The 23,905-nt window shown below is 41.6% G+C and overlaps 1 protein-coding gene across 3 annotated transcripts in view; it reads left to right on the top strand.

Annotated features, from left to right (window-relative positions):
• CDC16 (cell division cycle 16) overlaps positions 1-23,905 on the top strand; it is a 71,609-nt gene that overhangs the window by 24,551 nt on the left and 23,153 nt on the right. For 2 of the 3 annotated variants that reach the window (XM_029604613.1, XM_029604614.1), the window contains 10 exons: positions 1,245-1,283; positions 2,955-3,095; positions 4,453-4,612; positions 6,115-6,209; positions 7,771-7,904; positions 15,147-15,226; positions 17,814-17,863; positions 19,538-19,611; positions 20,617-20,742; positions 22,030-22,182. In XM_029604613.1, the coding sequence (XP_029460473.1) occupies positions 1,245-1,283; positions 2,955-3,095; positions 4,453-4,612; positions 6,115-6,209; positions 7,771-7,904; positions 15,147-15,226; positions 17,814-17,863; positions 19,538-19,611; positions 20,617-20,742; positions 22,030-22,182 (1,052 nt within the window). Of the gene's footprint in view, positions 1-704; positions 792-1,244; positions 1,284-2,954; positions 3,096-4,452; positions 4,613-6,114; positions 6,210-7,770; positions 7,905-15,146; positions 15,227-17,813; positions 17,864-19,537; positions 19,612-20,616; positions 20,743-22,029; positions 22,183-23,905 lie in introns of all 3 variants that reach the window. The other variant, XM_029604615.1, reaches the window with a different exon arrangement.

Raw genomic sequence — 23,905 nt, 5'->3', positions numbered from 1 at the left:
CCATTACAGTCTGGACAAGGATGGTTGACAGGACAGCGTCTTTGGCCAGTCTGTCCTCTGTAACCTGTTTCCAGTGTGAGAACCCAACTCTCCCTACCTAGGGCTCAGTATGAGGTTCAGACTGCCCCCGTTGTTGCCAGCAGCACGCCTGTTGCACTTTATTGGGTGCCTGTTGGCCCACTGTGTTGTGAGGGCAGCCTGCAGCTTGGTATTCACCCATCTGAAAGGACTACCATCCTGCTTGTCCTGGGAGAAAGCAGTTGCTTACCTGTAACAGGTGTTCTCCCAGGACAGCAGGATGTTGGTCCTCAGGAAACCCACCTGCCAGCCTACGGAGTTGGGTTCGTCTTCGGTTTGTTGTTTTATTTTTCACTCGTTCTTTTCTGCTTTGATACGAGACTGAAGGGGGGACCCTGTGTGGCTACAGGGTTAGTGGCATGCTGGGCATGCTCAATGTGTCAATCAAAGTTTCTAGAAACTTTGACGAAAGTGTTCCGTGACGGGCTCAGTCTGATGAAGTCACCCATCTGTGAGGACTAACATCCTGCTGTCGTGGGAGAACGCCTGTTACAGGTAAGCAACTCTGCTATACACACCTATGAATTTTTGCAAAACTTTGCCTTTAAATAGCTTTAGTGATTTTTAATTGCATATATTTTGCCTAGTTTTATCACCTACTGAGAAATCTTTTGATTTATGATTAGGTTGGCATTTGTCAGCTTTAGAAATGACTATATTCAGTGTGAGAAAGGCACTTGAAGAATACTAAAGATTCATTGCTTTGACTTCATGTAAGTTTTACTAATAAAGATATGAAGCACAATTGGTAAATTATGGGTTTTAAATTTCTAAAATATTTTACAGCTACTTTTATAATTGTTGCAAACATTTTCTAAAAACTACAGTACTGGGTACTTTGTAATTAGTTTCCTCCATGATGTTTCAGCATAATCATTCTTGGACTTGGCTTTATTTTATGCCATTACCAACCCCCAGTGTTAATGTGAAGTACATCGGTGCTGGGCCTTTCTTTCTTTGTTTTTATGTTATATTTGATCTTCAGATACAAGGCCACATTTGTGGAGCATGTGCCTGTATCGTAGGATTGCTGAAGGATGATTCTAGGGATAGAATATGTAAAATACAAGATGTGCAGTAAAGTAGAGATCTTGCAACAGTACCAGAAGGTCAGCTGTGGTCTATGAATAATTAGAACTCGGTTTTTCTTTTTTTGTGATTTTTAGTTATATGAAGCATGCCGATACCTAGCAGCCCGATGTCATGTAAGTACACTTGTGCAGGCTCAGAACCATAGATTCATTTGTGGGTTAGAATATATGTAGATGGATAATGATGGCCTTCGTATAATGAGATACAAGTGGAGTCAAGAGGGCATTGCAGCTTTACCTGGTCACTCTAACACTGTAATTCTGATATAATCATTTGGTCTCCTACATTTTTAAATAAAGTTTTCATTTAAAAGATGAGTGGACTGGGCAGGAGCAGTCAGCTGATGAGCAGGCAGATGCAACTTTTGAATTACTTTTACAAGTGATTCAGAAACTGTTTTCACATTGCAAAAAAACCAAGATTTGTTTGGTTTTTGCCATGCAGGAGCAAAAAATGTGCACCCAAGTTATTGAAGGCAGGAGGAGGAGATACAGGAGGACTGAAAAATGAGGGTAGGGGATACACCAGAACAAATAAGGATGCAGTTGAGGAGCGGCATGGCTAGAAGAGTGAGGATTATGGGATAGAGAAAGGGAGGAAGAGGAAAATGGGATAGAGTAAAGAAAAAAAAAACAAAGAGAAAATGTTAAAGCTGTGAAAGAAAATGACAGAATTGAAAAGGACTGGAGATATTGAACTACAGTAGTGACAAAGATAAGTGAAATTAATGAAAAAAGAAGCAAAAAATAGCTAAAAAGATGAACAGCATTTTGAAAAAAACCTTTGTTTTATTTCTGAGTAATTTGCAAAAGAACTGTGATTTTTTTTTTTTTTTTTTTAAAGTTAGGAAATAACATGAACCGTGAGGATTCCCAGTTTTAAAACACAAAGTAACATAGCATATAACAGCAAATAAAGACCCAGATGATCTATCCAGTCTGCCCAGCAAGTTGTTTAGGGTTAGGGTAGTAACTGCTGCTCCATGCAGGTTACACCTAAACTTAACATAGGTTACCCTGGTTTGTTGTTTTCATTTCCATTCTCTAGCCACTTTGTGTTTATCCCATTACCGTTCTCGTCCTCACCTCCTCTTTCAGGAGGCTGTTCCAGGCATCCAACACTCCTTTTTTCTATGAAGAAATATTTCCTGACATGGTTCTTCACTCTGCCGCCTTGGCGTTTCATATAATGACCTCTAGTTCTACTGTTTCCTTTCCTTTCCATTGGAAAAGGTTTTTGTCCATCATTTAGACCTTTAAAGCATAAATACCTTTGGTTAAAATTCAGTAATTTTTTTTTTTTTTCAAACAAAACAATGTCTTAAGTGGTTCGTTTTGCGAATGCATTTTCTTAAAATACAGTGCAACCCTTAAACTATGTACAGTCTGTCAGTGTGAAGTAATAAGGGGAGGGAAATGAGCAACACGTCTATAGTGGATGGGGTTCTCCTCCTAGCATTGCTGCAAATGTCCTTCCTTTTTTGCTTAGTGGTAAAATGTCTATTTTGGGAGCAAAAAAACTTCTGGTCTAAATCATGCGAGTCTTAATTGGGAAAACTGGGGTATTGTACCAAGCCATTATGAAAGGTGTTCATTACTTAGATTCATCCACATTGATGTATTCTATGCACGTAAAGGTTCTGTCGATTTATGCGTTTATACTTGGCTCTGCTCTAAATAGTTACCTGAGCATCATGCATCTGTCCTTTTTTATTTTCTGCTCAGAATATGTTAGATCCAGCAGTGCTTCAATATTTTTTTTTTTGTCCATTGATCTGTGATTAGTATGCTGCAAAAGAACACCAGCAGGCGCTTGATATCCTGGACATGGAAGAACCCATCAATATAAGATTATTTGAAAAGTTCCTGAAGGATGATAATGGGATGAAGGAATCTTCCAGTGACTGGCAAATGTCACAGTCCTCTGTAAGCAGACATTTTCTAAATGTTTTCTGTGTTTAAGGACTGGTTTAATGATTTGAAATTTGACTTGTTTGTTTCGGCAACGAGATGTACCGGCAACAAGACCAATTAGGTTCTCTTTGCACAAATACCGTGGACCGGATTTTTAAAAAGGTTACGCGCGCCGGGCTTATTTTAAAAAGGCGTAAAGCCCCGTTGCCGCGAAGTCCTCTCCTATATCGGCTCTCGACGCCAGCAGTTCCGATTTATGCTGCTTGAGGTGGGCGCGAAGCTCTAGGAACCAGCCCCTCATTTCGTCTCTGCTAGGGGGGATCTTTCGATTGAGACTCCGGCCCGGAGGTTCGGGCCTCCTCCCCGCTGATTGGGTCGGTATCGGGCTCCGCGGCCTGCACGCTCTCCGCTAGCAGGGTTTCTGATGTCTGTTTACTGAAGCCAAAAGTGCTTCAAAGCCGGCAGTGATCGCACCACCGCGATCGCTCCTGGCTTTCGCAGCCAATAGCGCCATCGTAAAAGGTGGTGCTATTGGGCGCGCTACCTAGATCAGAGCGGAGTCGGGGTGGCGACAGCTCCAGGAGGAGTTGGGGTGGCGTCAGGGCAGATGCCGCGGAAACTTCGCTGATGGAGAAAAGCTAAGGCCCCTTAGCGCCATACTGCATGCGATACCTAGATCGGGTTAGAAAATAACCCCCTTAATGTGTTCAGGATTCACTAGTAGTGATTTTCTGGTCTCGGTGCTGATTTTGGCGATGCGGGGAGAAGTGGAAAGTTCCCAGGATCAGGAGCTCAACTTTCACACGTCCATCTTTGTTGCTCACAGCATAGCGCCCCCCCTCACCTAAGTTTTTTTTAATAGCTCCTTTTTTTTTTTTTTTTTTTAACCTCTGCCCATCTAAATCTTCATTGGTCACACTCAGTGTAGAGGTTAAGCAAAATAGCTGCCAACTGCAGATTTGGAGAGCTAACTTGAGAAATGGAGGTGGGGCACGGTAGATGTGGGCTGTTCTATTATTTCCACGAAGACTACTTTTTCTTTTTCATTTAAAAAAAAAGTTTCAGAAAGAATATTTAGTTTGAATATAACCCATTCAAGGATACACATTTAAAACTCTGCCATCAAAGTACTATTTTTCTGTCCTGTTGTTTTTCATATTTTTCATGTGCACTTAATTTTGTTTCTTGGGTCTGGCTAGTCGGTGTCTAATTTGAAATGGTAATATAGAAAATGTCCTTATGGTATTTGTTTAGATTTTCAGGTGTTGGTTCTTTTGATTTTGAAGTTGGCCTTTCTGTTACTTAAAACCACATTATAGTTATCCTTTGCGTTCCTTCTCGCCCTCCAATTGTTCGCTTTTTCCTCCAGATCAGGAGCTCTATTTGCCTTCTACGTGGGAAGATCTATGATGCCCTGGATAATAGAACTCTAGCAACGTATAGCTACAAGGAGGCCTTGAAGCTTGACGTTTACTGCTTTGAAGCATTTGACCTTTTAACAGCGCACCACATGCTCACAGCTCAAGAAGGTTTGAATGATGATTTATTAAAATTTATATTGCATGCAGCACTATTTTGATTACAGTAACACCAGGAGACTGAATTTTGATCCCGCAATGGAAAAGAGTTGGGGCATCAGCAAGAAGATAGTTGTAGCCATCTTAGGGCTGGATTTTCTTTCTTCACACCGGTTTGTGGCAGCTATTTTGCTTAACCTGTACATTTCCAAACCTCTCTGCAATAGGCAAATAATTAGAATACCTTATTTTGGACCTGGGTCCATAGCATATTGTAATAAGTTGATGTAGACATCATAAAGTGTAATGAAATCGCCAACACTAAGGACCATATATATACTAAGATTTTTTTCATAGATGGAGAATGGAAGAAATTCTTTAACACATCTGCTCGTAGTATTTTAAGCAAGATCTTGTATTTGTTTGTATGTATTTATTTTTTTATGGGCCTGGCAGTTTCCCTGCTCCCTCTGAACCTTGTTTGGGCTCAAGCAATAGTCATCATGGTGGCAGTCTTCTGGAGCCTTGTAATCTTTGGACCTAAATGCAGCCATTCGGCATCACTATGGTGTGGTGTCTGAGACTCTATCCCCCAGGGGGGATGTGGACGTTACCTCTGGAACATGCTCTGCTCTAGCCAGCCCAGGAAGTGGGCGACCTGAGCTGGGATTTATTTATTTAACAATGTTTGGATAGTGCGTTTACAACTGAAGTTGGCCAAAACGGTTTACAAGTAAAACAAAAAACATAATAGTCGACTTCCCTACCTTTAGGAAGATAGGGCTGGTCTTCTGCATGGTAATGCTCAGTATGACAACTGAGCCTCCAGACTGGCCCTTAAGTAATCTCTTATTCTGTATTGTACTTCATTGGAAATAAATCTGATAAATGGAAAAGGGATCCAGTTTCCACCCCGTTCTCTTCATGTAGTTTTTCTTATTTTTTATTTAGCTGTGTGTGGTGCTATCTATTTAAACTGAAAATAGATCATATAATTCTTTTATATAATTTTCCCTGAGAACACCCATTTAATGCTGATTTTTAAAAGAAATGTCTATTTTAGCTAAATGCGAGCAAATATTTACATCTCTCAGGGCTGCAAATCTAAGAAACGTCAAGCACACTTGAGTTGATTAAGTGGATTGGTTGGTTTCGGTATTTACAGATTAGCAAGATGCCTGCTCTGGCCTGATGTTTTGTGTTGGTTGTTCCTAATGATTTCTGCCATTGGATATTATATAAAATCCTTAGTGGATATACTCCATTAATGTGTAGCGGAAAAAAAAAACAAGAGATCGGTGTATCAAAGGACTTTTATTAGAACTTGCCCCGTTCTAAAAAAAAAAAAAAAAAAAAAAAGTCCTTTGCACCGATCTCTTTTGTTTTTTCCGCTACACAGCAATATTAGATCGGCTTCCGCTTTGTTTTTTTGGGACTGTACTCCATTAATGTACATATTTTCAAGTTGTTATGCCTGTGTTTAAAAATTTTTAAATGCAAACAATTTTCCACAGAAAAAGAGCTTCTCGACTCTCTACCTATTAGTAAACAGTGTTCCGAAGATGACCAGGAGCTGCTGCATTTTCTGTTTGAGAACAGGCTGAAAAAGGTAAAGAATGGATTGTTGTCACAGTTTGATATTTGCATTTTTACTAAATGTTAGAATGTGGCGTTACTCTTGGGAAAGCGTGTGAACTCCTCGGAAGAGGTTGAATTTAAAATCGATATGAGAATCTTGCCATTGGTACAGCGTTTGAAATTGTACTGAGAATATTAATCACAGGTGAACATCTGGTAATTATTAATAGTATGTCCCTGATGAAGCCCAAACGTGGGTGAAACAAGGATCCGTTGTTGGACTGTATAAATGTGGATGGAGTGTTAATAGGGCTAGTCCCTTGGCACAAGTTAACTAAAGAAGCTGTGGAATATTGCAAACAGCGGCGAGTGGGTGCAGAGAGTCAGCACACACGTATAACTTCTGGAGTACATAATCGTAATAAGAAGGGGTTAAGTTGGAAGCCATTGGAAACTCTATGAAGAAAAGTTTTTCTCAATTAAAAATGTGATACTTTGTATTTTTGCATTTATATATGATGAATTGTGAGAATTATACTGTGTCATCAGTTTGTGTTTTTAATGTGTGAATGGAAGAGTGAGTGTTATTGGTGAATTTTAATGGTGTAATTGTTTACAAGTTTAATAGAGAAAATTATTGCACAATATTGGAATGTTTATATAATTCTCTATGTGTGAGTATATTTAAAGAATGTCAGTTAGGGCATTTCAGTGTAACTCTGTGGGTACTTAGGTTAATGTGCTTTTTGTCATATTCCATTAGTGTACACTCACAAGATCAGTACTCGGCAGCAGAACATTGCTTTTAAGATGTTTGGGGGCAGGTACCCTGTGTCCAAGTGTTACCACTCGTGTAAACTCTGTGGGGTAGATCAGAGGGTTACGAGCGTACGTTACACGTGTAACCCCCAAAAACCTACCCCAAACTCCCCCCCCCCCCCCCCGCGTGCGCCGAACCTATTTGCATAGGCTTACGGCACGCGCAAAGCCCCGGGACGCGCGTCATCGGGGGCGTGTCGCGACCGGCGCATCATCGGGGGCGTGACGCGACGGCGCGTCATCCGGGGGTGTTCTGGGGGCATGGCCGCAGCCTCCGGACCAGCCCCCGGACCAGAACATGGCACGCGGCAGCCGGCGCGCGCAAAGTTACACCTGCCTCGAGCAGGGAACGGAGGCAGGCTGCGCAGCTCGGCGCGCGCAAGGCTGCCGATTTTGGGCAGCCTTGCGCGCGCCGACCCTGGATTTTAATGGACACGCACGGCTACCCGCGTATCTATTGAAATCCCGCGTGTTCTTGTTCGCGCCTGGTGCGCGACAAAAGTACGAGTGTGCGCAAATTTATAAAATCTACCCCTGTGTGTGTTTTAAAAAAAAACAAACAAACTTTTCTTGTTCTCAGAGAGAGGCTATGGTCCCAGCATACCTTGTAATAAATTAGTGATGCTTATGGAAGAGACTTGAAATGTGGTGAAATGTTCCTAAGAAAATATCTCCAGACTTAACTATTTAGTGTGATTACATTTTATAAAGAATACATTTCTCCAGTTTTCTCAAATTTTCAAACTTACACCACAGTGTGCTGTATATTGCAGTATAATAAGCCCAGTGAAACGGTGATTCCCACGTCTATAGATGGGCTCCAGGACAACCTGGACGTTGTTGTATCCTTAGCAGAAAGACATTATTACAACTGTGACTTCAAAATGTGCTACAAACTCACTTCTTTGTAAGTATATTGATTAACTTTTATACTTTTTCTCGTTTCTTAACTTTTACACATCAGAAAAGCTGAATATGGCTGTTAAACTTTGAAGAATCTGAAGGATTCTCATTCATAATTAGATCATAGTACATTTGACCATCATTGCTATGTGCTAATAGCGACACATGCTGTAAAGGTTGTGTATACATTTGTGAATGCTACATGGCACTGCCTCAGTATCTTTGGCATTAAGTTGGACCCCTGAGGATTATAACAGACCATGGGAATGGAGTTTTGTTTTTTTTCCATACTGGGTCAGACCAAGGGTCCATCAAGCCCAGCATCCTGTTTACAACAGTGGCCAATCCAGGCCATAAGAACCTGGCAAGTACCCAAAAACTAAGAAGATCCCATGCTACTGATGCCAGTAATAGCAGTGGCTATTTTCTAAGCCAGCTTGATAAATAGCAGGTAATGGACTTCTCCTCCAAGAACTTATCCAATCCTTTTTTAAACCCAGTTACACTAACTGCACTAACCACATCCTCTGGTAACAAATTCCAGAGCTTAATTGTGTGTTGAGTGAAAAATAATTTTCTCCGATGGAGTGCCCCTTAGTCCTTCTATTATCCAATAGAGTAAATAACAGATTCACATTTACCCGTTCTAGACCTCTTATGATTTTAAAGACCTCTATCATATCCCCCCCCTCCCTCAGACATCTCTTCTCCAAGCTGAACAGCCCTAAATTCTTCAGCCTTTTCTCATAGGGGAGCTGTTCCATCCCCTTTATCATTTTGGTCACTTACCTTCTCCAGTGCAGCTATATCTTTTTTTTTTTTTTTGAGATGCGGCGACCAGAATTGTACACAGTATTCAAGGTGAGGTCTCACCATGGAGCGACATAGAGGCATTATGACATTTTCCGTTCTATTAACCATTCCTTTCCTAATAATTCCTAACATTCTGTTTGCTTTTTTGACTGCCGCAGCACACTAAGCCGACGATTTTAAAGTATAATCCACTATGATGCCTAGATCTCTTTCCTGGGTAGTAGCTCCTAATATGGAACCTAACATTGTGTAACTATAGCATGGGTTATTTTTCTCTATATGCAACACCTTGCACTTGTCCACATTAAATTTCATCTGCCATTTGGATGCCCAATCTTCCAGTCTTGCAAGGTCCTCCTGTAATGTATCACAATCTGCTTGTGATTTAACTACTCTGAATAATTTTGTATCATCTGCAAATTTGATTACCTCGCGTGTCGTATTGCTTTCTAGATCATTTATAAATATACAAGCCGTTAAGCCCGTCAAAACGGCTACATTAAAATTTATTTTTTTTTTCGGTTCGTTCTCGGACACTGCTGTCTTCTACACTTCTTCTCTCTCACTCCCCCTTCCCCTCGCTCACTCACCTCGGTCATTCATCCTCCTCCCCCCTCGGTCACTCACTCCCCTTCCTCCACTCACCAGTTTTTCCTGCAGTCCCGTTCAAACGGGCGAGATTCCGTCGGTCAGACCGGCACATCGATCGGAGCCGCTCTCTTCTCCACAACTTCTTACCCTTACTGACACACGTCCTTCCATCCCCTCTCATCTTCCCTTTCCTTCCCCTCTCACCTCCTCCACAACCCCTTCCCTCTCCCTCAGCCCTCCTCCACTCCCTTTTCCTCTTCTACAGGGCCGGCTGTACCTTGCTGAATGTGGGAGATGCAGAGGGGGAGGGGCTCCGCTACGGGGACTTGCCTTCCTCCATAACTCCCTCCCGGTGTACTGTGGTGTCCCAAATGGGTGAGACTTGCTCTGCTCCAGCCGTCCCTACTCCCTCCCCCCTTCCCCGGCGGCGGACGGACTGGCTTGGCGACTCATCTGCCCTTTCCTCCTCCCCACCCAGCACGTCGCGCAGGGCGCTCTGGTCCGCACATGAACGGTAGAGCTGCTTCCTCCCCTCTGTGATTACCCACAGGTCGACCAGGTCCGCACATGCACAGTAGAGCTGCTGTCTACTGCGCATTTGCGGGCCGTCGGTCAGAGCCCATTTATATTGTAGATTGAAAAGCACTGGTCCAAGTACAGATCCCTCAGGCACTCCACTGTTAACCATTTTCCACTGAGAAAATTGACCATTTAATCCTATTCTCTCTGTTTCCTGTCTTTTAACCAGTTTGTAATCCACGAAAGGTCATCGCCTCCTGTCCCATGACTTTTTAGTTTTCTTAGAAGCCTCTCATGAGGGACTTTGTCAAACGCCTTCTGAAAATCCAAATACACTACATCTACCGATTCACCTTTATCCACATGTTTATTAACCCCTTCAAAAAAGTGAAGCAGATTTGTGAGGCAAGACTTCTCTTGGGTAAATCCATGCTGACTTTGTTCCATTAAACCATGTCTTTCTATATGCTCTGTGATTTTGATCTTGAGAATAGTTTCTACTATTTTTCCCGGCACTGAAGTCAGGCTCACTGGTCTATAGTTTCCCAGATCGCCCCTGGAGCCCTTTTTTAAATATTGGGGTTACACATGTAACCCTCCTGAAGACTGGAGGGTGGTCAAATGGGTGATTTTAATGATAGGTTACAAATTTTAACAAATAGATCTGAAATTTTATTTTTTAGTTCATTCAGAACCCTGGAATGCATACCATCCGATCCAGGTGATTTGCTACTCTTTGTCAATCTGGCCTACTACATCTTCCAGGATCACAGTGATTCGGTTCAGTTCATCTGATTCATTACCCTTGAAAAACCATCTCCAGAACTGGTATCTCCCCAACATCCTCATTAGTAAACACGGAAGCAAAGAATTCATTTGGTCTTTCTGCAATGGCCTTATCTTCCCTAAGAGCCCCTTTAAACCCCTCGGTCATCTAATGGTCCAACCAACTCCCTCACAGATTTCTTGCTTCAGATATATTTAAAAAAGTTTTTATGAGTTTTTGCCTCTACAGCCAACTTCATTTCAAATTCTCTCTTAGCCTGCCTTATCAATGTTTACACTTAACTTGACAATGCTTATGCTTTTTCCTATTTTCTTCAGATCGATCCTTCTTGAGATTTTTGAAGGATGCTTTTTGGCTATAATAGCCTCTTTCATCTCACCTTTTAACCGTGCTGGTAATCGTTTTCCCTTCCTCCTACCTTTCTTAATGCATGGAATACGTCTGGACTGCTAAGATTGTGTTTTTAAACAATGTCTATGCCTGTTGTACACTTTCAACCTTTGCAGCTGCACATTTCAGTTTTTTTTTTCTAACTATTTTCCTCATTTTATCAAAATTTCCCTTTTGAAAATTGTGTTAGAGCTGTAGATTTACATATTGTCCCCCTTCCAGTCATTAGTTCAAATTTGATCATATTATGATCACTAATGCAAAGTGGCCCCACCACCATTACCTCTCTCACGAAATCCTGTGTTCCACTAAGAATTAAATCTAAAATAATTCCCTTGTTCAGTTCCTGAACCAGTTGCTCCATGAAGCAGTAGTTTATTCCATCTAGGAATTTTATATGTCTAGCAAGTCCTGATGTTACATTTACCCAGTCATTAGTGGAGTAATTTAAATCGCCCATTATTACTGCACTGCCAAATTGGTTAGTTTCCCTGATTTCTCTTAGCATTTCATCATCTGTTTGACCATTTTGGCCAAGTGGATGGCAGTGGATTGGCCACTGTTGGAAACAGGATGCTGGGCTTGATGGACCCTTGGTCTGACCCAGTATGGCATTTTCTTATGTTCTTATGTTCTTCCTGTGATTTGAAGATTTTCTACTGATAAATTAGATGCATTAAAATTTAAGGAATACAGAATCTATTTCGAGCATCACAGTATGCAGTGGGTATCTTGTTGGATGGTTAAAAAATCAATTTTACTCATGTATCCTTAAAATTTAAGCTGAAACCTGTTTTCAAATGATTTTGCTTTACCCATGTTTGTTTTAAGTTGGACAAGTTACTGTCTTAAAAAAACCTACTTATTCAGTATGTTTATTACACAGTAAGACTAAAGACAAGATAATTACTAGATAGCATAAACTAAAATACATGTTAATATTTTTTCTTAATTCATTATATTTATAGAAGAAAGCTCTAAAACTCATAGGGCCATATTTACTAAACTGCAGCAACAAGTTAATGCACGTTTAAGCTATAGGCCCATTAATCTCAGTGGGGCCTGTTTACAGTGTACTCTTAGTAAATATGTTCCGTGATGATGATTTTCTCTTCTTTAAACGTAACCTTTCTAACATTTATTTATTTATTTCGGATTTTTATATACCGGCATTCGAGATAGCAATCACATCATGCTGGTTCACATAGAACAGGGGTGCAAAGTAAAACATTAACTATAACAATGGTGCGGAAAAAGGCAGTTACATTTAACAGGGAGACTAGAACTTGGCGAAGAAGGAAGAGAAAGGACAGATTATTAATTCAAAATAGGCTAACGATAGTGGATGGAGTTGAGGGATGACGTTGAGGTGTTAAATCAATTGGAGTCCGGGAATGCTTGTAAGAATATCCAGGTCTTTAGTCTTTTTTTGAAGGTTGATAAGCATGGTTCCAGTCTGAGATTAGGGGGGATGGAGTTCCATAATGTTGGACTGGCTGTAGAGAATGCCCGATCCCTTAGCGTGCTGTGTCTGGTAGATTTGGACCGCGGTACCTGTAGTGTTCCCTTGTAAGCGTCTCTTGTCGGTCTTGTCGATTTATGTAGTTGGAGAGGGATCTGTAGGTCAATGGGAGCCAGTAGATGGATGTTTTTGTATGTGGTAAGAATGGCCTTGTATATTATTCTAAAGTGGATAGGTAACCAGTGGAGGCTCTTTAGTATGGGGGTTATATGATCCCTTCTCCTGGTATTTGTCAGAATTCGAGCAGCTGCATTTTGCACCATCTGAAGCGGTTTGGTGTAAGAAGCAGGAAGGCCAAGTAGGATGGTGTTACAATAGTCTAATTTTGAGAATATGATTGCTTGCAGAATGGTTCTGAAGTCTTGGGCGTGGAAAAGAGGTCTAGTTCTTTTCAGCACTTGTAGTTGGTAGAAACAGTCTTTGGTGGTTTTGTTGATGGTGGCTTTGAAATTCAGGCGATTATCAATTAGGACTCTTAGGTCTCTCACTTGTGTGATTGTTGGCGTGGCTTGCTGAGTAGAGGCGATGGTGCTGTTCTCTGGAGCGATGAGCAGTAGTTCTGTTTTGCAAGAATTTAGTACCAGGTTTAGGCTGGTGAGAAGGAGTTTAATTTTTTGGAGGCATGTATCCCAGAAAGCCAGGGTTTTAGCGAAGGAATCCTTGATGGGGATCAGGACCTGGATATCATCCGCATAGAGGAAATGTTTGAGGTTGAGGTCGGTGAGAAGTTGGCATAATGGTAGAAGGTATAAGTTAAATAAAGTAGGCGACAGGGAAGACCCCTGTGGGACTCCAACTGATGAGGGGTGTTGTGAGGATTCTTTGTTCTGTATCTTGACCTTGTATCCTCTATTGCTGAGAAAGGATATGAACCAAGAGAGTGCTGTGCCTGATATCCCTATGGAGGCTAACTGGTTAATGAGAAGGGACTGATTAACGGTGTCAAAGGCTGATGAAAGGTCCAGTAGGATCAGAAGGAAGGCTTGTCCTTTATCAAGGCCCAGGATGAGGTAATCTGTCATGGAAATGAGGAGGGACTCCGTGCTTCGTGTTTTGCGGAATCCGTATTGTGATGGGAATAGGAGATTATTTTCTTCAATATAGTTTGAGAGTCGGGTGTTCACCAGTTTCTCCATGATCTTGGCTATGAAGGGGAGGTTAGCGATCGGTCGGTAGTTGTTTGGGTCATTGGGATCCAGATTTGGTTTCTTGAGTTAGTGGTTTGAGAGAGGCCAGTTTGAGGTCATCTGGGTAAGATCCTTGTGTTATTGAGCAATTTATGATGTCTGACAGGGATTTGGAGATGGAGTCAGGAATTGATAGAAGCAGTTTCGTGGGGATGTGATCCGATGGGTGAGAGGATGGTTTCATTTTCTGAAGAATGCCTTGGATCTTGATGGAGGAAGTGAGTTCCAGTTCTTCTAGGCGAGTATTGTTGAAGGAGGTCTGAGGTGGTATTGATGGAGAGATGCTGTTAGGAGGGAGCTGAGTTAGTAGTTTGCTGATTTTGTTGCTAAAAAATAGTGCTAGTTCTTCCGCTTTAGATTCGGCTTGGTTGTGAGCAATTTCTGGAGGGTTTATTTGAGTAAGGTTGGAAACGTAGCTAAAGAGGGCTTTAGCGTCAAATACTAGGTCGTGGATCTTGGATGCGTAATAGTTCCTCTTGGATCTTAGAGTGTTGGATTTGTATTGATGAAGAGTTGATTTGTAGATAGATAGAGTGATGGTGCATGGGTTTTTACGCCATTTAGCCTCATTTTGTCTTAGCAGTAGTTTAAGTTTTCTTAGCTCTAGGGTAACCTAAAACTCTAAGCTCTAGGTTAACATAAAACCCAAACATTGAACTTCCAAACCTGCTTGTCTGCCAGATAAGGAAACTTTCTTAGACCTGAGCAATCAGAATCTCAAATTTAACATTTCATATTTTGTACTGAATCCTCTTATTAAATTTGCTAAGAATAGGATTGCTTTTCTGATCATCTTATCCATAATAAATTAAAATGTGCAGACGCACATTTCTGCGCGTTCATTGGCCATTTTTTAACATACTCGTGTATATGCGCTCATGTTATAAACCAGCCTGGTCACGCGCACGAATGCTGCTTCTATCACGTAAGCGGGACGCGCGCAGACGCCATTGCCAGTCTTTCCAGTTCGTTCTCAGTTCGCCCAGTTAAGGAATAAGACTTCCATACCCACCTAGTTTAATAGCCTGCCTCAGCCTTTAAAACCCCGCCGATCTGCCTAGAGTTTTTTTGTTTTATAATCTACACGTCATCCATGGCAGACGTAAACTTACGTGGCAGGGGACTCGTTCCGAGTGTAAGTATTTACTCGCAGTTTTTAGGGTAAAATCCCGAAACGCCTATGCCTTGCCCGGATTATGTCCCAGCCCTTTTCTAAAACTTTTCATTTGTGCGCGTAACGGCATTTTCGCACCTATCCAGGCGGCTTTTAAAATCATGCTTGATGCACGCCGGCCTGACAGGTTTCCGCGTCCCCTAATTTCGGCAGGTGGCGGGCTTGTAAAAATTCACCTTTGATTGCACTAATCACCTTTTGATATGCATTGATCAGTATGCTACTTCTCGTGCAGTAAACCCTGCTAATTTTCTTGTCCTTAGAGTAATGGAAAAAGATCCTTTCCATGCAAACTGTTTACCTGTGCATATAGGAACACTAGTAGAACTGAATAAAGCTAACGGTAAGTGGATGTTTCGTTTTATGAGAAATCTTTATTTATAGGGACAGACAGAAAATTCTCATATCATGTTTCGCACCATTTTAAAAATGACCTATAATATGTAAGACACTATAACAAGGGTAACCTCAAAGGCTGAAGCTCTGAACAGTCCTTGAATTGGCCTTCTGCAAATTGCTGCCATTCCAGTAGGCGAGCCATACCAGATTACATTCCTCCGTCTTACCTCTTATGGCATGGAACCGTGTGTTTGGTCATTTAAGAGGGAAATGAAACATTTCTTTTTAAATAGACATTTGGAGCAATTGGTCAACTATAATGCAATTATTAAGCTTTGTAATTGATTTTCTTTGCTCACGTTATTTGAGAAATTTGAATTGATGAAGACCTTTTGGTTAACCAGCCTCATGGGCAATGATCAAAGCGAAGGTCTTTTATTTTTTTTTTGCAGTCATGCATTGAAGACCATTGTCTTGTTTTTGCATGTTTTATCGTATATATGTCAATGTTGATGCACCATGCCAAGAACCCATGGAGGGGCAGTTAAGAAATCTTTTTAGATAGAAGAAATATGTGATCAGTTTTAACACAGCAAGCTCAGCTGCTCTGTTTCTCCAGTGGTCAAGCTGAGGTGCAATCTTGCCTTTTTGACAAAGCTTACAGTATAAATCACATGTCTGTTAAACTCTTAAATAAATAAATAAATAAAGTTACAAGAAGCTACTATTGCTATTTTTATCAATCATAAAATGCAGCTAGACACATGCAGCGCTGCACAAATACATGTCAGACAGTCCCTTCTCCCTGGAGCTTCCATTCTAGTTAACTCAAACATTAAGTGATAGATGAGTGTATGGGAAGTGTGTGTATTGTAGAGAAGTGGTTAGGATTTAAAAGGTGAGTTTTAAACTGGATTTTAATATGTCCAGAGAGGGAGCTCAAGCCTTGGATGATTTTATTGAATTTGCCCCCAGCTCCTGGTGGCAGTTTGCCAGTGTATTAGACCTTAGTGAAGGGACAATTAGTTCTTTCTTTTTATGTAACTAGTAAGGTAATAAGGATAAATGGTGAACCCCAATGTATAAACAGCTTTGCTATATTGGATTGCTTAACTGGAGTCGTTTAAATGGTTGCTTTTTTTTTGTTTGTTTGTTAGGAGCTAGATAAAAAAAAAGAATGTGCAGAGAATTGATCCTTAGCTGAAGGCTTTTTTTTTTTCAAGGCACATATTCTTAATTTCACAGTAAACTTGAAATTAAAATCAGTGTTAAGGATATACATGCTGCTAGTTTTGTATTGGACTAAACTTTTTTTTTGTTCAAAATATAAATTTATAATGCTGGGTGAATTTTATATCCTTCTGTTTATCACAAAGTGAGAGTAATTTTGTTTCTGGTTTCAGTAAGGCAAGTGTCGTTTAATAGATTGGTCCCTCCGCTGTCACAGGTCCGTGAAAGGACCAATCCCCTTTCGGAAGGCTGGCTTTTCAGAATTCACAAACAGCATTGGTCCTTTCGCTGACGTATAATAGTGGAGGGGACCAATCGGCTGCCAGTGTGGGAACAGCCCTTGCAGGAAGAGAGAAAGTCTTCTCCCGTAGGGTTTCATGGGTGGGAGAGAATTTGGTGGGGGGGGGGCTGGAGATCTACTGGGCCGGATTTTTTTTGAAAGGGAGGGGGCTGGAAAGAGGAGGAGACCAGACCCTGCCCTGATGGTGGGAGGGAGGGAAGGAGGACTTGCTGGGCCGGCCCCGTGAGAAGTTTAACTCCTGCTTTCGACTGGGCATTAACTTTCCTGCAGTAAAAGGAGGCACGCTAGGCAGTCTCCCCACTAACGTGTATCCTTGCATTGCAGGGTGATAGCTAATAAAGTTTAGTGCCCTGCAATTTGAATCACACGCTAAGCTTGCTGCAGGCTTCTTAACTAAAGCCCTTATTACATAACTGGGCAAGTTCAGCACCGGAAAAACCTACGCTAAAAAATCAAGTAAAAACATACAGTGGGCTCTGCGTGGCTTCTTACATCAGGCCCAGAGGAAACTTTACTGTCCAGCTCTTGGTCAGCAAGAGTGAACAGGATCAACTGAGCATTTATCTTTTATCTTGGGAAAGAAACATTTCTTACAATAATAATAGTAATCTTTTGAAATACTTCAGTTGTAGAATGGATCCGCAGAAGTTTCTGGAGTTTAAAGAGTTGTAAAGTTCTCCACCTCCATCCCGCTCAGGAGGGGCTGGTGATGCCATGTTGGAGGGATCTCATCTTCAGTGCCACTGCTTCTGTACTAGCAGCTGCTTTCCCTCCCCCATCTCATCCCGCATGCCTATGCATGCCACTACCCCACCCCCCGTCAGACTGGAGAGCCAAGCTCAGACAGATCCCCCCTCTGCCGCAGCTTGAGTTATGAGGCCATCCAACTAGAGAAAATATGAGAAATGTTATTGCTCAGGCTTCATTAGAAATTTTGAAGGGCTTCTTAGCGGGCTAAGATTTCAACGTTTGGTGCAATATCTCTAATGGAGCTTTATAAAGGTTCGAAAGCTACAATGTGTTATGTTAAAGCATGTTTTCTTTCTTTCTTTCTACACAGAGCTTTTCTATCTCTCTCATAAACTGGTGGATTTGTACCCAAATAATCCTGTAAGTTGTGGTGGTTATTTTTCATTTTATATTTTATTAATACAAAAACATTAACATATAAAGTATTAACTGAACAACCATTTTTTCTTTCCAGTGACCTTTTATTCATTTCCATATCAGAATAAAGGGTAAACTTTGCACAAACTGTTAGAACTGTAACATAAGAAAACAAATATGTGGCAAGAGCAAACTGTTAAGGGAAAAAATGTGTAGTTATTAAGAATAGCCTTAATCAACCTGGCCCTTAGATTGTAAGTCCTCTGAGGGATAGGGAAATACCTTACGTACCTGAATGTAATCCGCTTTGATATGCCTGAAAGGCAGAATATAAATAAGTGTAAGACCTGTTATCTTTCGCCTTTTCTTCTTGTAAGATTCTCTCAGTAATAATTTTTGCTGCACAATACTGTATCTGATTTATATCCATGATACCAATAGATGGCTGCGTAATACAGTTTATGGCCCTGTTCATATCACCTGTCATGCTTCCAACTTTGGGTGTTACGTTTACCTTTTGGTAGTGTTGGTTTTCCCCTCTCCATATTGACCACCAATTCTTCAATCTCCTGATTTTTTTTTTTTTTTTTCTCTCCATGTGTCTCCTGTCCCTCCCTACTCATCTCTCCCCATAATGCACCCCCATTCCCCAGGGACATCCAGCTGCTCGGGCACCCCCTGCTCCAGTAGTTCTCATTTTCAACATGCCCTCATTCCCCGGGGACACCCTGCGAGTGAGAGGCCAGACACGACTGCAGAGGGAGTGGGAGTCGAGCCGGATGAAAACGTTTCTTGCCAGCAGCTGTAACCCACCCTCAGCTTCTCTGTTCGTCCCCCCCCCCCCCCCCCCCCCCTGTGGCACACTGGTCTGCCATGGTATGCAGGTTGGGAACCTCGGAGTTAAAACAAAAGGATTACAGGGAGACCTTGCAAAACTGAGTAACTGAGAATCTAAATGACAGCTGAAGTTTAATGTGAACAAGTACAAAGTGCTGCATATGGGGAAAAAATAATCCTAACTGAGGAACAACTTGGGAGTTATTGTGGGAATGCATTGAAATTCTCAGCTCACCGTACAGCTGCACTCAAAAATGACTTTTATTATAACACTGAAAAAAAAAATAGTTGAGGATAGTGTAATTGCTCATTGTCAAAATGTAATACTTTGCTGCATCTGGCAGTGCTGCTTTTCCAGGTCTCTACCCAGAATCTGTTAGCATAAAAAAGCAAGAAATATCTTGGGACAAAAAAAAGGGCAACCTTGAAATAAGACAGGGGGAACAATGGTTGTAAGATATGGGCAGGTTGATATTTTGAAAACTCATTAAGAGAGAGCTATATGCACAGATCACCTGCATTATTTTGGATTGTTAGGAATTACAGTCTCATTTCTATCGGTATGTCAAATAACTTGTACTTTAGGATTGAAACAGTTGAGGGAGGTTTGTCAGCTGTATTATTGTTTGGCACTACGATAGTAAGCTCTGAAAATGACTTCTGTAAAAATGAGTGCTCTCGCTTCTACCAACTTGTTTCATGAGCTCACTCACATTATTTTTTTTAGAAAAAGAAGCAGTATGCATCCTTTGTCGTTCTAAGTTTGTAATCTTTGTGCTGGTTCACCTTTCATTAACGTATATTAATACACTGAACTCTTTAACTGGAATTTGATTTTAGGTGTCCTGGTTTGCAGTCGGATGCTATTATCTTATGGTTGGCCACAAAAACGAACATGCCAGAAGGTATCTCAGGTAAAAACTGGTATTTCCGAGTGAGACTTCCCCCATTCCAGATATATATGGCAGCAGCCCTCATGTCACAGAGAAATAATTGCTGATCTAAGAAAAAATGTCGTAGACGTGGAGAAAGTAGTTTAATAATTCTTTAACTTAAATTGTGCTGTGTCCTCCGTTTTTGTGTTTGGCCTGGCTAGCAGCCTTCATACCTGAGCTTACTGCCAGTTATCATGAGGCAGATGGCTGGATCCGATGCCAAGGTACTTTGGACCTTTATTTGTTGCCCCAAGGCTTTTTTTTTTTTAATAATGTTGAGGCCTCCGGTCATTACAGCTTCAGTCCTTGGTTGTGGTCCTTGGACCGCATCTCCCTCTGTAAGCCAGTATGCATACTTTCTCAACCCCACCACCAGTAGTAGGCCCTGCTCTTGTGGGATGGGTAGAGTTGTTCCTTCTTGGAGTCCGTAAATGCTACGCCTGCAGCATCCTACGTTTCTGCTGGTCCAATGAACAGAAACCAGGCCTGGGAGTCAAACCCAGATCTGCCTGTAGGGACAGCACTGTTACTGGGTGACCGGGCTGCCTTGAGTGAACTTATTGTTCAAGAACATTTATTTTGTATTTGTTTGGTCTGTAAAGGCTGCTCTGTTTAAAGCGGTGCTTCCCAAACCTGTCCCAGCCAGTTGGGTTTTCAGGATATCCGCAGTGAATTATGCATGAGAGAGATTTGCTTACAGTAGAAGCGTATTTGTTTGCTCAGGCTGTGCCTCAGCACCACTTACTGGTTGGCAAGGCCCTGCCACAGTAGCAGCAGCAGCCATATTCTGCCTCCTTATGGTGTGAGCACAACATCTCTGCAATGTGCCCAGTCCCTACTGACCCTTGACAGGGGATCCAAACTTGAATCCCATGTGCCCTGGTCCCTGAGGCTTGAATCACTGAGCTAGCTCAATGAAATATATATTCTACAAGCTTAGTTGTGCTGCTTTGCTGAGGATCTGCATATTTTTATTCTCTTTAGCAAAGCTACGACATTGGAAAGAACTTATGGACCAGCATGGATAGCTTATGGCCATTCATTCGCAGTTGAGAGCGAGCACGACCAAGCAATGGCTGCCTATTTCACAGCAGCACAGCTAATGAAAGGGTAGGTGTGTAGCAGGAGATTCCAAAAAAAAAAATATTTGGGAAAAAAAAACCCACTAATAGGTCTGAATCCTATATATAAAAATAATGATGCCTGGCTAGGTGTCTCTATTGTATGCATACAACATAGCTTTGGAATGCGTTTCAGTGCTGGAGTGTGGTAATCCAAGCAAACCCTGGTGGAATGCAACGGCTAAGGCATCATAATCCGGGCAGGCCACGATGGAATGCATGCAATCGGCAGACCACTGTAGAATTGCAATGGCTGGAACGTTGTGATCCTGGCGGACCATAGGAGGCACAGATCCACCTGCATTATTTTGGATTGTTAGAATTTTTTTTTTAGTTTTACCACCCCAGTCTAATTTATATCGGTATCTCAAATAACTTGTACTTGTACTCAGCCTCTGGAACACATGGGGCCCATGTGTTCCAGAGGCTGAGATGAGATAATATAACACATTGTCCTAACAATTTAAAAAAAATCCGTTTACCTGCATTAATAGCACTTAACGCAAGTAAAAACCTATTAATTCAATAGTGTATATTGTAGCTGTACTAGCTTGGAGAGACGGGTCCATTCGGTGCTGCCGGATGATGTCACCCACACGTAATGGCTAATTTATCCTGCTATCTACGGAAAATACCATTTATGATAAGTAAACCTTTTCCTTAGATACCGCCCAGCAGAGAAGAATTGATATTTTGATCTCTTAGAAAAGCTTATATGGCCAGCCTTGTATAGCCCCAGGCAGGAGCCGAGAACAATGTTGAGGCAGTGATCACAGCCCCTGAGAGAGCCCAGCCCCCACCACACAGTGGCAACAGAGTCCGTTTGCATATGTATCAGGTTCCAAAAGGACCCACAGAATATGGACCATGACCCAAAGGACTGGGGGTATAAAAAAATACTCCTGTTTAGCCTGTCGGCAGCTCCGAGAGTCTTTACAAAATGCCTCGGAAGTGGTAGTGGCACATCCTGTACCTGAATGACTGACGAGGTATGGGAACACTTCCTTGATGATGTAAACATCCTCAGGATGAGAAGTATTTTCTTTTCTGTAGGCTTGTGAAACTGCTGGCAGTATTATAGTCAGCACCATGCTTTAAAAATATTATAAATTCCTGCTTTTCTCTTTTTCAGCACTTTCTGTGCTATACTAATGAATCACAATTATAGAAACCTTTGTTTTCAGTTTCTGCTTTATTTTCTGGAAATGTATTGGTGTTTATAATGAATGAAAATGAGAGAAAATGAGTGGCAATTTTTTAAAAAATCTCTTTACAGATGTCACTTGCCGATGCTGTACATTGGACTAGAATATGGTTTGACCAATAATTCCAAGTTAGCTGAGCGATTTTTCAGCCAAGCCTTAAGTATCGCACCTGAGGACCCTTTTGTGATGCATGAAGTCGGTGTGGTGGCATTTCAGAATGGAGAGTAAGTTTTTAAGAGTTAAAAACTACCTACACCTTGCTGCTGTATTACTCTTTGCCTGACTGGATTTTATCCGGGGGATTTATTTTGTGTAATTCAGGCCTGCTAGAATTATTTGTGTCTATTAGAAATAACGAAGAAAGCCATTTTTAAGAAATAGACTTTTATGCATTTTTAAAGTGTGCAGATTGAAATGAAGCTGAGCGATTCTACCCTGCTAAGCAAACTATTGAGAAGTTCTTTTGATCATGAGGTTACTTCAGTGTTCTTTTACATACAGTGCAGAGAAATAATCTTTTGCTGTCTTGAATACTGAATTGGACCGAAATGTACACGATGTTGTCCAGCACAATGCAGTGCAGGAATGCTTGTCATAATAATCTGAATCTCTTACCAAGTTCTGGGGTTATTCACATTTTAAAGCAAAGTGTAGAAGCAGAGTTAATTACACTACACAGATATATCAAAGGACCCTACAGGAAACTTGCAGGTGATATTTTTACCAAAGCATTTACAAAACAAGAGGACATCCTAGTAAGATGAAGAGATGGTAAGTTTAACCACCTTCAAGGGAAAGAATTTTTATATTCAGAGTGGCAGAATTTATGGAACATTTTGCCAGCAGTAATAGTTACAGCTATAACATCAAATGAATCCAGAAGTAAATTGAACAAGTGTTGTATTTAATTACTACTTAAACATTTTATATTCTACCTTTATCCTAAGTTATTCTTAAGGTGGATTACAATAAAATTAAAGGGCATTGGATATGTAGGTAATGCATAATAAAGATACTGTCTGCAGGTATGGTAGAATGTAAGTAGGTATTTTGGGTGTAAGTATCTATAGAGAGATAAGTAGGGGGTACATTTCATATGGGCCGGAGTTTAAAAACTCTACACGCGTAAATTGCCTTACGTGCGCCAGGCCTATTTTTAAAAATCCCGGCGACGCGCATAAACCCCCCGGATGTGTATAAGTCCTGGGGCTTTACTAAAGGGGCAGGGGCAGGGCCAGAGGTTTCCGAGACAGCGGCCATTTGCCGCTGTGTCGGAGGATTGCGTGCCGGCAGGCTGCCGGCGCGTGCAACCTGCGTCTGACTCCAGGCAGATGCAAAGGTATGATAAGAATTTGGGGGGGGGGGGGGGGGGGGGGGGGGGTTAGAGTAGGTCTAGGGGCAGAAAGGTTAGGGGAAGGGGTGGGGAAGCTTAGGTTAGGGGGAATGGAAGTTCCCTCCCAGGCCGCTCCGATTTTGGAGTGGCCTGGGAGGGAACGGGAGAAGGCAGCGTGGCTCAGCACGCGCAAGGTGCACAACTATGGAGCCCCTTTGAATATAAAAATACAAACATGCGCGTTCATGTTATAAAATCGCGTGTCTATCTGTGCGCGCCGGGTAGTGCGTGCACATGGACGCACTTGCGCAAGTTTAAAAATTTACCCTATATTGGGTAGAAATAAGGGACTAGATAGAACAGTGCAAAACACGCATTTGGTTATAAAAGTATAGAGTGTGTATAGATAGAGAGCTGATCATCTGGTACTGAGGTAGTAAGCAGCAATTAAGCAGAACTAGCCCAAGGGTGGGCAAGTATGGGCTTGTGATTAGGAGAGAGTTCAGGTAGTCAAGTAGTGGAAAGAGATATCTGCTGTGAATCTATGGAAAAGCCTGGATGAGGCAAAGATGTCTGATATAGCTGCATGTTAGTGAAATGGGCTAAACCAGCAA

Source organism: Rhinatrema bivittatum, chromosome 5 (genome assembly GCF_901001135.1).
Source record: "Rhinatrema bivittatum chromosome 5, aRhiBiv1.1, whole genome shotgun sequence".
Lineage (NCBI taxonomy): Eukaryota > Metazoa > Chordata > Amphibia > Gymnophiona > Rhinatrematidae > Rhinatrema > Rhinatrema bivittatum.
This window is presented reverse-complemented; position numbering and strand designations above follow the sequence as displayed.